Source organism: Colius striatus, chromosome 3, assembly GCF_028858725.1.
Source record: "Colius striatus isolate bColStr4 chromosome 3, bColStr4.1.hap1, whole genome shotgun sequence".
NCBI lineage: Eukaryota > Metazoa > Chordata > Aves > Coliiformes > Coliidae > Colius > Colius striatus.
Genome location: NC_084761.1, coordinates 25,640,657 through 25,653,241, shown reverse-complemented (window position 1 = coordinate 25,653,241; position 12,585 = coordinate 25,640,657). Strand labels below are relative to the sequence as shown.

The window sequence follows — 12,585 nt, the reverse complement described above, 5'->3', positions numbered from 1 at the left end:
CCTCTAAATCTGCTCAGAGAAGTCAGTTGCACTGCATTAATCTAGCCATACAGATATCAGCGTTACAGAAATGCACGGCTGGGGTTAGAGGTAAGCCCACATGTGATTTTCAGTTGTTATATAACTCCCATTTCTAGAAATCAGAAATTATATCTACCTTGTGACTGTCTCACTTTCTGATTTTCGCTGAAGTCATAATCGCATCTAAATGTTTGCTTCATAAACTGAAGAAAGTGGGTTGAGACTGGACTACTTTCACTGACTCACAAGTAATGGAAGTCCTATAAAAACATAAATTCACTTGACACATGTGAGTTCAATAGCTGATTCCTTTTGGGACCTGTGATAATTTCAGCATCTGTTTGAAGCACTAGTAACACCAAGTCTAGAGCTCTCCGCCACGCCTCTGTCTTGGCTGTAACGTTATCATAAACCTTGAAACTCCCTCTGTGGTCAGCGAGGGGACCAGAACCACCCCTGAGCAGATCACCTTTTCTAAACTCTTTCAATATATATGCTGAGGGAGAGCCAGAGTCAGCTGCTTTTTTGAGGTGACGATCAACTGTAGTACCCGCTTCCAACTCTGAGGCAGCTGCTGCAGCGTTACACATAACCACTGAAAGATACTGCTTCCAGCCACTCGCTAAGGCTTGGAGCACAACTGATGTGTACTCTGTTGAACATGCTGCCAGATGGGGACTGTGAAACTCTTTCATGGCATTTTGATTTGCTGGCTGTTCTGCAAGCATCTGAATGTGACTAAGGCACAAGAGTTCCACTGCACCACCCCCGAGAAAAACCTTCTTGTCATTTAAAGCATGATGGAGTCGATATATTAAAGTCCAGAACTGGTCTTCAATGAGCTGCATCTTCGAAGGCACAGTAGTGGTAAGCACAGCTGTGAGCAGGGGAATTCCTCGCACTTTTATCCTGATCGGCACAAGCTCACCCAGATCCACTGCACGCTCATCACAGGCCTTCCACAGCTCCACTTGGGCCCCACTCCCCACACAAGCAGCATTCAGCTGGGTGAGGTATGTCACTGGCTGGGCGCTGGTGACCTCCCTAAAGGCACACAACACATTCCGAGTCACAGAACTAATTACCAAGATACTGTTTGCTATGCATCTTGCCATTAAGTTTTCACACACATTTCCTTTGACCAAAACCAAGTTTACTTCAAAGCTTATCAGGACATCTAACACACTGCTTAGCCACAAGTCTCCTGTTCCACCTTCCTGTAGGCTGGGATGCTCCAATACGGTTCTTACATTACATGGCCTATTAAAACCCAAGTGACGATATTGTTCAGTTAGGTCACCATCCACTAGCATGGTCCGAAGGGATTTGTCTTCCAAGTACTTGATAACTGTGGCTTGTTCTGGTGATACCAGTGTGACAAAGCCTGAGGAGACACAAGAGTAGCTTTCAGGCAGGCCCGGTAAACAGCATGTCACAATTTCTCCAATATTAAACTGGGAAGAGCCACTGCATTCTGCTTTCTCTTGTTGATATGCAACAGTGCTTTGCAGCAGTTCCACACTAGTCTGATTTCCATGGCTCAGAGCCATTGCCAGGTGTCCTAAACCATAACATTTACATGGATCTGCTGACAGTCCTGAAAGGTCTCCCTGAAAATCACCTTGCTGACTTGAAAACTGGGTTTTTCTTAGGGTGCTGAAGTACCTGCTATGGGTTAACTTCTGTTTGTTACAGCTGGATGTGATAACATCTTTTCCAGAAACTACAGACATACTTTTGCCACCTGCTGGTTTGACAAAAGAAGCTATTGAACCAATAGCAGCCAAAGGTGAAAGCAGGTGCTTGTTAAAGTTACAATCACTTTCTTGATGGGAAGAAGAATTTATTGGCATTACTTTTTCTAGTGCAGAAATATCTTTCTGAAAATACTGGAAAATCTGAGGATTTAGAAGACTGTCACATTCAATTTGGCAAGTTTTGCTTTTAAAAGCGTTTGGCCTAACACTGCTAGAACATAGCTCTTTATTTACATCATGTATTGATATTTGAAGACACTGGACTCTCTCACAGCAAGAGTTCAACCCCTCAGACATGACAGATACAACTGCTGAAACAGGAATATTCTGCTGGAGGCACTCCAATACGGCATTGCTCCATGCACCGACGAGAAACAACAGGGTACTCATTCCAGTCTTAAACTCCTTGTTTTGTGCCTGAATGGTTTCATTAAGAAGCTGTCCGGCAGCACTAGTTAAATCCAAACTTTCAATTAGTCTAACAACAGAACAAATCAATGTGCTTTGGTTGGTGCTTTCATCCACAATGAATTTACACGATTTCATTGGTCCCAACAATGTTCTTCCACTTAAGGCTAAGGATGAGAGCTGCTGAAGTCCAACATGTCTTCTTGCATTCACACTCCTGAAAGCCATGGGCAGCAGGCAGCATCTGTGAATAGAACACAAACTTAGTGCCCCATCCTCACAGCATCCCAGAGCTTGTATCACCAAAACATTAACAGTCTAACACTGGACACAGCTCTCCTGTGAGGCTCTCCGCTTAAAACAGTTCTTCACTCTGCATCCTGCCATCAATGCATATGGTTGCTGAAATTGTGCACTGCTAAAATACCATGGAATCTTTTCCTTGCTCGCAGACAGTAAAGTACTATTAATTCCAGTGGTTTCTTAAACATGAAGCAGTACAAATTGTATAGAAGCACCATTTCTCTCCTGACCTGCTATCTGGAATTTCAGTTATTTGCCTTAGTAAGGGAAAAAGTCAATTAGAGTAGAATGGACAATTATGTGCAGAACAAAAGTGCTTGTACAGATTCATCTCAGTACCAAGAGTCATGCCACTGACTTTAACCTTCAAATCAAATTTATTTTACTCCAATTCTATTGATTCCATTTCGCACTCATCAATACTTTATTAAATGTGCATAAAAAGGAATGCCACGTCTCCATACTTCACAAAGTAACCTGCCAAGGCTTTAATTTTGATCTGCTCCTCAGTTTTACTGTGCCAAAACACACCTTCTTTCCTTTGCAATAATCCCTTCCCCACCACAGTCCTGTAGCAGGCCTCATGGATTAAAATAAAGCTTCCTTTTTAAAAAACTTTTCAAGTTAAAAGTATACACACCAACCAGAAGCCTGACCCATATACCTTTTGTACTCAGACTCAAATAATTTATTTCCTCTCCATAGAAGTCCCTTTGCATAGCTATTCCAAATAAAAATAGCTCTTTTTCTGTCCCATTCAGTGAAAGTCCATCCAAATATTATCTCAAATGAAGATGAAGTGTTAACTTAAAAAAGAGTAGGCAGTTGGAAATAGCCTTTGTATGCAGACAGATCTGAGGTTCTAGTCTAGCCCAAACTGAGAAAAGAATTTCCCTTCCTTTTCCAGACACATCTTGAAGTCCAAAAAGAATCATTAACCAATAAATTGTTTCAGTCTATACTTACTCATAGTTAACAACATAAGAAAAGGGCTTTTAGATGAGCAAGTACTTGACTTTAAAACTGCACTGGGAATGTGCACCTGAAAAGCTCTATCCAACCTGCTTAAGGGTCTTTCTGGAAATTTTTTTTGGCAATGTCTTTCAATAACGGTTTGGTCATGTCAGATATCCACCAGCACTTCCAGTAACTATCAAAAGAAAAAAAAAGTTCTTTTTTCTTATCTTGAAACCTTGGCTTAGTATCACAGGTAGCTTGCTTGGAAACAAACAAACAAAAGTGATTACATAATAATCACCAGATCACAGAATTCCATATAAAACATGTTTCCCCCACTCCTCCAGAAACTCATCATTCCATCTAATTTCTCTTAAGGATTTACTAAGATTTGGGTTTGGGATTTTTTGTTCTTGTTGGTGGTTTTTTGGGAGAGAACTGCTTGTAGAATTTTTTTTTTTTCATCTGAGATCTCTGTTCATGGAATCACAGAATCTCAAGGGCTTGGAAGAGACCTCAAAAGATCATCTAGTCCAATCCCCCTGCCAGAGCAGGACCACCTACAGTAGGTCACACTGCAACTAGTCCAGGTGAGCTTTGAATGTCCTCTAAGAAGAAGACTCCAAAATCCATCTGGGAGCCTGTTCCAGCACTCTGTCACTCTCACAAGGAAGAAATCCTTCCTTGTATTTCTTTGGAATCTCTTATGTTCCAGCTTGTACCCATTGCACCCTGTCCTACCATTGGACATCACTGAGAAGAGCCTGGGTCCATCCTCCTGACATCCACCCTTTACATATTTCTAAACATTAATGAGGTCACCCCTCAGTCTCCTCTTCTCCAAGCTAAAGAGCCCCAGCTCCCTCAGTCTTTCATCACAAGGGAGATGCTCCACTCACTTCGTCATCTTTGTGGCCCTGTGATGAACTCTCTTGAGTAGCTCCCTGTCCTTCTTGAACTGAGGGGCCCAGAACTGGACACAAGATTCCAGATGTGGTCTCACAAGGGTAGAGTAGAGGGGAGGAGAACCTCTCTCAACCTACTGCTCACAGACCTTCTAATACACCCCAGGATGCCATTGGCTTTCTTCGCCCTGAGGGCACATTGCTGGCTCATGCTCATCCTGCTGTGCACCAGGACACCCAGGTCCCTTTCCCCTACACTACTCTCTTAGGGTTCATTCCCCAACCTGTACTGGTAAATGGGGTTATTCTTTCCCAGATGCAAGACTCTACACTTGCCCTTGCTGAATTTCATTAGATGTCTCCCTGCCCAACTCTCCAGTTTGTCCGGGTCTCATTGAATGGCAGCACAGCCTTCTGGTGTGTCAGCCACCCCCCCCTCCACATCCAGTTTAGTATCATCAGCACAGTTGCTGACAGTGCCCTCTGTTCCTTCATCAGCGTCATTAATGAATACATTGAACAGTACTAGTCCAAGCACTGACCCCTGAGGGACTCCACTAAATACAGGCCTCCAACTAGACCCTGCCCCATTGATCACAACTTTCTGCCTACTTCCCTTAAACCAGTTCACAATCCACCTCACTACCTCATCATCCAGCTCACACTTTCTCAGTTTTGCTGTGAGGATTCTGTGGGAGATGGTGTCAAATGCTTAACTGAAATCTGAATTCAAGCAGTTGTCAACTAGTAACAGTCAGTTCTCATGGTGCTCATGTTTCGGCAGAAATAACAAATAACCAATTTGCAGTTCTCCTCATGAAATGTATGAAAGAGCTTAATTCATTGCTTGCACAACCTCTGGCATGCATGATTTTTGATTTTGTGATACTTCTGATACTTTTCCCCCACTTCCCCTTTTGTTTTATGCATGTTATTTTGGCAAGCTATCCTATCCTATCCTATGCTGTAGGAACCAATATATAGCAGACCCAACATTCCATTTTTCATCTCCTCATCCCCTGACCTCTTACCTCTTTTTCCACCCAGTCTGAAGTGGAAAAGGTAAAGGGTTGAGTGGAATTACGTTCTGGAGTCAACCACAACTGAGGCCAGCAAAAAGAAGGTATCCTGGAAAAAGAATGAACAAACTGGTAGTGAAAGACAGCCATGTGCAAAGCATCAACTACTGATGGCTTCTGTCGAGTTAATTGGCATGCTGACATAACTGCTGGCTGCCTCATCACCTGTCTCTGCAGGCAAAACAAAACTTGACCTTAGATTCAGTTTATGTTTATACATATGGGGATTAGAGTTCTTAAGTGAAGAACTATGGGATATGGGAGGTATGCTAAACACTTTTTATTCAGTATGTCTTCCAGCACCTCAACCATGAAGGCTAAACTAACAAACTAACAAAATTTTAGATTTGCTTTCCAAATTAATCTATTTCTGTGACATTCTGTAAAAACAAAAAGCCAGGTATGCACACACATTCTCTGGTGCCAGTACTGGCGCACAACAAACGAGAAACAGGGAGAAAATGCTCTGCTTGCAACTAAACCATCAAGCATTCAACTGCCAGAAGTTACCTAGTTTACCTAAGAGTCAGTAAGAATTATTACTGTTAATGAAGGAAAAGAAAGAGCTTCGTGCATCATTGCAGCCGAACCCAAAGGCCCATGGTTGCCGCCCGCAGCCTGGAAACGGAAAGCTGCCAGCAGGCAGGAGAGGAGGCCGCTCAGGATTCGCGCCGGAGCTGCCCTCCTCAGGCGCCGCGGCGGCCCGGCCGCTTCCTCCCCGCTGGAGGACCGGCTCGGAGCCCTCGCCGGCCCCACAGAAGCAGGGGAGGGTTTCTCACCAAGGCGACGGCGTCTCGCTCGGCTCCCCGCAACCGCGCTCCGCCGGGCTGAGGCGGTGGGTGCCGGGAGCGCGCCGCCGGCCGCCGCGCACGCGCCGCGCCGTTGCCAGGACACCGGCACCGCCGCCGCTCGGCCGCACTTACCCAGCGGGCGGAGCGGCCGCCGCGCCCTTGCCGACAGCACCAACCCGCCGGGCACCATTGGCCGCAGCTAGGGAAAGGGGCGGGCTCTCTGGCACGTCGGGCTCGTTCATTGGATGGGGCGCGTTGGCCGCTGTGCGCCTCCACGAGGCGGGCCGGGCCGTTGGGAGCGGCGGGGCTGATCGGAGCGGGATCCCTGCGGCAGCGGCCGGATGGTGAGCGCCCTTCCCCCCGGCCGCGGGCTTCCCTTACCCTCCCTTAGCCCCTGCCTGAGCCCCTCTGCCCCTTTCCGCCTGTGCCCGCCGCCGAGGCTCTGCTTCGCCGGGGTCCCGGCTGCCCTGCCGAGCGCCGGCCTCGGGCGGGTAGGCAGCCGTTGGGCTGGCAGGGCAGTGAGGAGCTGGCTTGGGGTACCGCGGCGGCTGCCGAAGCCGTCTCTGCTGTTCGGTTAACCCGTGCGGCACGGAAGTCAACACCCCAGCCGAAAGGAGCGAGGAGAGCCCCTCACCCTCGCCATTCCCGCCGAACTTGCCACTGTGAAAAACACCGCCGATAAACCACCAAGAATGGCGAAATACGCCACCTGCCTTTAGGGTGTGGGGGTAAACCAGAGGAAATATGCCTGGTTAATCATAGATTCACAGAAGGGTAGGGTCGGAAGGGACCTTTAGAGGTCATCTAGTCCAACCCCCCTGCAGAAGCAGGTCCACCTAGATCAGGGCTCACAGGAACACGTCCAGGCGGGTCTTGACCTCCAAGGAAGGAAACTCCACACTCTGCCTGGGCATCCTGTGCCAGGGCTCCCTCACCCTCACAGTGAAATAGTTTTTTCTTTTGTTTAAATGGAACTTTTTGTGTTCCAGCTTCATCCCATTACCCCTTGTCCTGTTGCTAGCTACTATAGAAAAAAGGGATGTCCCAGCCTCCTGGTGTGTAGGTAAACTGGAGGAAATATGCCTGGTTAATCTCGCCTTATTGACCTCCACTCCATGCGGTGCCCTGTCACGTGCGGCACATTTAAATGGCATGCAGAGGTCAGGTACGACGATGGAACTTAAAGCGGATTTGCACAACTCAGTTCTGAAGCAAATAAAACAGGAAGCAATGCACACACTACTCCTCAGGACCTTCAGCATTTTCACAAGATTTGTAGGTGTGTACACAGGATGCAAAGAGGTTCAGGTAGGGTTTTAGTATTTATAGTCAGTGGGTTTCTCACATAAGTGAGTATAAGTAGGAAAAATTTGATGTCATAGTTTCTAGCAGGGAAAAATTAAGAGATCTGACAGACAAATTGGTTTGGAATTTAACCTGGGAGAGACAAATCATGATTTAAAAAAAAAAATCTAATTTGAAAATAAAACAAAGTGGAATTTTCTTTAAAAGAAAGATGCCAGCCAAAAATTGGTAACAATTAAACAGAGGTAAGAGATTGCCCAGCAGTAGCTACAAAACAAATTCTTTTCACGTTATTTATTTACTTTTATAACGCGCAGCCAGTTAAAGTTGGGGGTGGGAGTGACTGCCCTTCCTTCCATGAGTCTATGCAGATTCAGGATTGAAGGACTAAAATCTGTCTTCCCTGCTCAACAGATAGAAACAATCTGCGCCACACAAGCTTACACCAGAAGCAGGAAGGGTTTCAGAAGTGTCCTGAATAATAACAGCCCAGCTCAGCACAAGCAGATTATGGGATAGATTTTGTGTTGATCTCAAACATGCTGCCACAGCATGTTGTGTTACCTGGCACTACAGCTAGTCAGTGGACAGGCAGGTTGGAGCTACGCACCTCCCTTTAAACCTTGCTCCAACTCTTGGACATCCACTCCTCAGTGCTGACTTGAGGAGTGGCTGAATTTGAGTCCCAGCCTCTTTAGCTGTGAAGATGATTTACTCACATTTTGCAGGTGGACTATTCCAGATACATCAAAGCAACTGGCAGGAGGCACAGAGGGTTTTAGGCATCTCAGTGGAGTGTTTCTCTTCAGACTGCCCACCTGTTTTTCTGGCACTACTTTAACTGATGATCTTACTGTTTAAAACAGAAAACACAGAGTCCACATGCATATTTCCCAGTAACAAAATCTTCAGCTTGTTTTGTTTCTAGAATAACCTAAGAAAATGAGAGACCCAGTGTCTACCACTTGCAGCAGAGAATGTCTCTCACTTCTGCTATAGCATTACTGCTGTTATTTATAATTTAGTTGTGTTTTCAATTTTTCCCAGAGTGGGCTATTTCTTATTTTCTCTCTCCTTCACTTTCTGAAGGCATCCAGCTATAGAAAACCTGGCTTAAGTACAGCCCAGCGGAAGAAAAGTGGCTTGAAGCCTGAACTTACAGAAGAGCAAAAGCACGAGATCAGAGAAGCTTTTGATTTGTTTGATACTGATGGATCTGGAAGCATTGACGTAAAAGAACTGAAGGTTTTCACTGTTTTTTTTTTTTTTCTCTTGGATGAAAATATCTTTGGTCTTACAGTTGTAGCTGCTTTTTCTATTTGTCTGGCCCGAAGTATCTTAACATCATTTTGGAGGCTGAACACATGCAATGGCTTTCTGTCATGACTGGAATTGCGGTGCAGTACATGGTTAACCTGAGAAAGCTCTGTCTGTAATACATCAGAGCAGACAGGCTTCTCTAATACATAAATAACAAGTCAGATAGCTTTGGACAGCTTAACATTAGAGGAACTAAACAATTCCTCTGTTTAGGTACACACAAGATACATTTTCCTTTTTGTGACTGGCTAAGATCATTGTTTCTGGGAAGTGAACTTTGTTGTTCTGGGATAGAAATCAGACTATGAATTGTTTTCATCTCAGAACTAAACACACAGATTATGCATTCATTCAGGAAAGATACAACCACATTTTCCTGTAGATAATTAAAAAAATACCCAGTTTTTAATTTAAAAAATAACAAAACAGATCTGAGGTGCATTTCAGTAGTGCTTCAGGTATATTGTGCTTGCACATGCATACACACAGCAGTACAAGGGGGAAGATTATTCTCATTTCTCTCCCTATGTTTTTATGTGTCTGATACTTTAAGTGTGAACCTTTTATCTTAATTATCTCCTTGCCCTTGACTTCTCCTATACACGCACTCTGCCTCAATTTCTGAGCATGTAACTCAGAAGCATGAGTTACCTAAGCCTATCTTATCTCAAGATTTATTTGGAAGTACTTAGGCTTGCTTTAAGAGAACATCACCTCTGAATACAGGTGATATATGTTAAAGTCTCATTCTTAGAATGGACTTTTACCATCAACCATTTAATACTCTTCTCTTTCAAAATTAATTTAAAATCATGGATGTTTTACAACAGAAAGTGTTCCCCTCTGAAAGACAAATGGAACATTTTCAGTTTTCCCATCACAATAAACTGGTCAGAAAACACACTATTTAAGTTTTTAGTGAGTTGTACTTTCCAGTAGAAGAGTGTTTAACAAGAAAATTTCTGCTTTAATATTAACTATTGATTTCCACTGCAGCATATAGGATTTCACAGTTCAAGTCTTCCTCTAGCCATGTGTTCTTGAAACTTCATTCATTGAATATGCTGTAATCACCTGGCACACCAGGACTCTGAAATTACTAATAAACACCCAAGTAGCAAAAATCATTGTCCTAGGCTGGTGAAATGCCAGAGCCTGGTTTTAAACAGTATTAATGTTAAGCAAAGTACTACTTGTGCTCTGGTAAGGCTCAGGTGGTTTGCTTTGCTTTCCCTCCGCTGGCCTTTGCTTTGCTGAGGCTGAAACACTCAGTGAGTACTGTCGGTATTGCCTCACTCCCTTGGCACCACCCAAGGCAGAAATGCCAAGAGCTATTCATATGGATTTCTTCTATCTCTGTGTACTAGATTGTGTAAATTAACTGCACGTAATTCTGCACTCATTCAAATTAATTTCAAATGGAGTGAGATGACATCCCTGGTCTGCAACCTCTGTTGAAGTTCCATTAGGATAATTCAGTCCCTTGAGGATCTGTGTCAATTGAAGCCTTTACCTAATTGAGACACAGAAATCTTCTCTTAGTTTCAGAAAAATATATCCATGTTCCACAAGTCTAAGTCTATCAAACCTACACTATTGCTGTTTGGAAAAATGGAAGAAAATAGCACTTAAGAGATAGCAGGATGTTTTCATTGCTGTGAGTTGGTATGACAGTTTTGGATGAGGAAACTGAACAAGCTTTAGTACAGCTGCTGCCATTATAATGCTGATGGTGTCCTAACCTTTTTGGCACAGGTTGCAATGCGGGCCTTAGGCTTTGAGCCAAAGAAGGAAGAAATTAAGAAAATGATAGCAGATATTGATAAAGAAGGAAGCGGCACCATTGACTTTGAAGACTTTTTGGCTATGATGACACAAAAAATGGTAGGAATTCATAATAGAAATTCTTGTGACAGCATGAAAAAAACACTGAAAAGGAAGATCTTGGTGGCAGGTGTTTTCTAATCAAGATATGCTTTACTCTCGGTTTAGAGTGAAAAGGATTCAAAAGAAGAAATCTTGAAAGCTTTCAGATTATTTGATGATGATGGGACAGGAAAAATTTCATTCAAAAACTTGAAAAGGGTTGCCAAGGAGCTGGGAGAAAATTTAACAGATGAAGAACTTCAGGTAAATTCTCATTTGCCAGGACTTTTCTAACAGGCACAGACTAATCTTGTAGCTCCTAAGGATTGGGTGGAAATTTGTGCATATACAAGAAGGGCTGAGAGGTCAGAAACATAAAGAGCAATCAAACACATAGTTATTTTTTCACATTAAGTGCTTCTCATTTGTTGTTTTAATGAATGGAACATTCATTCATTCATTCACTGTGTCTGGTGCCTGATCAAATGTACAAATGTTTTGTAGGAAATGATTGATGAAGCTGATCGAGATGGAGATGGAGAAGTAAGTGAACAAGAATTTTTGAGAATCATGAAGAAAACTAGCTTATATTAATGTTTGTTGTCTTGCTATGGAGCTGCTCCAAAAGATAACCTGGAAAAGGCTTAAAAACTGAGCTTGTGTCTCTTGCATATTTTCTGCCATGTAAGCAGAGTCTGAAAGGACAGCTCTTTAGTTCATTCTCCTTTTTCAGCAAAGTTAATTGCAGGGGGCCTGGGGGAGGGGGCGGGGGGGGGGGGTGGTCTTCAGTACCCACAGCTGTTAAAATGAGATATTGCAGATGTGAAAAGGAAGGATTAATTGAACCTGCAAGGCAGAGTCTTCTGCCCCTTGACAATTTTATCAATTGCCATTTTGGATAAAGAAGACTGCATTTCAACTACATAACTAAAAGAGATGTGGAGATTCCCACTACTGCTGGGAAGGACCACTTTTGACTTTCCTAAGGCTACAGAATGAGGGTACAAGCACAGTATTTTTACTCCTTTTAAGGCTTTTAGGTTATCTTTTCGTATTTGTCTCCTTGTGTTTATTTCCATGAAAGACTCTGGAGCCAATTGCATATTTGTCTATTTATGTATGAAATACTTTTCTTATGGCAAGTTGGTTTTGGTCCTAACAGGAAGCAAATGTAGATAACCAGATTTGGAGCTGTGTGCCATCAGTAGATGTTTTTCTGCTTATCCAATTATCTGAAAACTAGCTTACTTGAATGTAACCTGCAAAGTTTATTGTATAACCATTCAACATCTTGTGCCATTATTCTTATGCTCAAGACATTACAGAGCTGCTGCTATGCCAGGATTTTAGGTACCTAAAAGACTCAGTTCTATGTTGCACTACATGTGAAGTGAAAGAATAGCTCACCTTGGACATCTGTGGAAGACTGACTGTATTTAGATCTGTGCAATCCAAATTAACTTCAAACATTATAGGTTTGGGCTTGTTTGGTTGGGATTTTTTTTTGTTGTTTGGTTTTTTTTGGTTTTAGGAGTACCTTCATTTTCTTGACTATTTCTTGATTATACTTTTACTCCAGGACTTACTGGAGAGCCACATGAACTTCTGTATTATTGTGACAGAGTAGTGACACACAACAGCACATCTAACAATGTGTTTCTGCAGGAGGGTTTATCCTAGGGTCCTGATTAGACAATCTGCTTCAAAACTGCAGGGAAATGGTATAATCACAAATCACATCTTACTCTAATAAGGTGCCTGAAGGACAGTTTGTTACTACACACAATCAAATAGATAACAAAATGTCAGAAGGATTTGATGGGAAAAGAGAGTATTTGGCCAGTATCTGTTAAGATCCTTCAGGCAGCTTTTG

At 43.3% G+C, this 12,585-nt stretch overlaps 2 protein-coding genes across 2 annotated transcripts; one reads left to right on the top strand and one right to left on the bottom strand.

The window, feature by feature from the left end:
- Window positions 1-207: 207 nt before the first annotated feature.
- On the bottom strand, window positions 208-6,263 carry BBS12 (Bardet-Biedl syndrome 12). Its single transcript, XM_061993657.1, has 3 exons — window positions 6,210-6,263; window positions 5,383-5,479; window positions 208-2,430 (listed from the first exon to the last, which is right to left on the bottom strand). Exon 3 carries the CDS (start codon window positions 2,412-2,414, stop codon window positions 282-284), a length of 2,133 nt encoding a protein of 710 aa, XP_061849641.1. The 5' UTR covers window positions 2,415-2,430; window positions 5,383-5,479; window positions 6,210-6,263; the 3' UTR covers window positions 208-281.
- Window positions 6,264-6,493: 230 nt separating this feature from the next.
- On the top strand, window positions 6,494-11,459 carry LOC104551488 (uncharacterized). The gene is made up of 5 exons (XM_061993241.1): window positions 6,494-6,565; window positions 8,616-8,771; window positions 10,602-10,730; window positions 10,839-10,976; window positions 11,217-11,459. Exons 1-5 carry the CDS (start codon window positions 6,563-6,565, stop codon window positions 11,304-11,306), a joined length of 516 nt encoding a protein of 171 aa, XP_061849225.1. The 5' UTR covers window positions 6,494-6,562; the 3' UTR covers window positions 11,307-11,459.
- Window positions 11,460-12,585: the final 1,126 nt, after the last annotated feature.

What these genes read in the sequence shown, in the direction of transcription:
- BBS12 (XM_061993657.1), bottom strand. Translation starts at nt 2,414, where the DNA reads ATGGCTTTCAGGAGTGTGAATGCAAGAAGACATGTTGGACTTCAGCAG.
- LOC104551488 (XM_061993241.1), top strand. An exon ending in TTGACGTAAAAGAACTGAAG is followed by an intron (nt 8,772 to 10,601) that starts GTTTTCACTGTT and finishes TTTTTGGCACAG; the next exon opens with GTTGCAATGCGGGCCTTAGG. An exon ending in TAACAGATGAAGAACTTCAG is followed by an intron (nt 10,977 to 11,216) that starts GTAAATTCTCAT and finishes AATGTTTTGTAG; the next exon opens with GAAATGATTGATGAAGCTGA.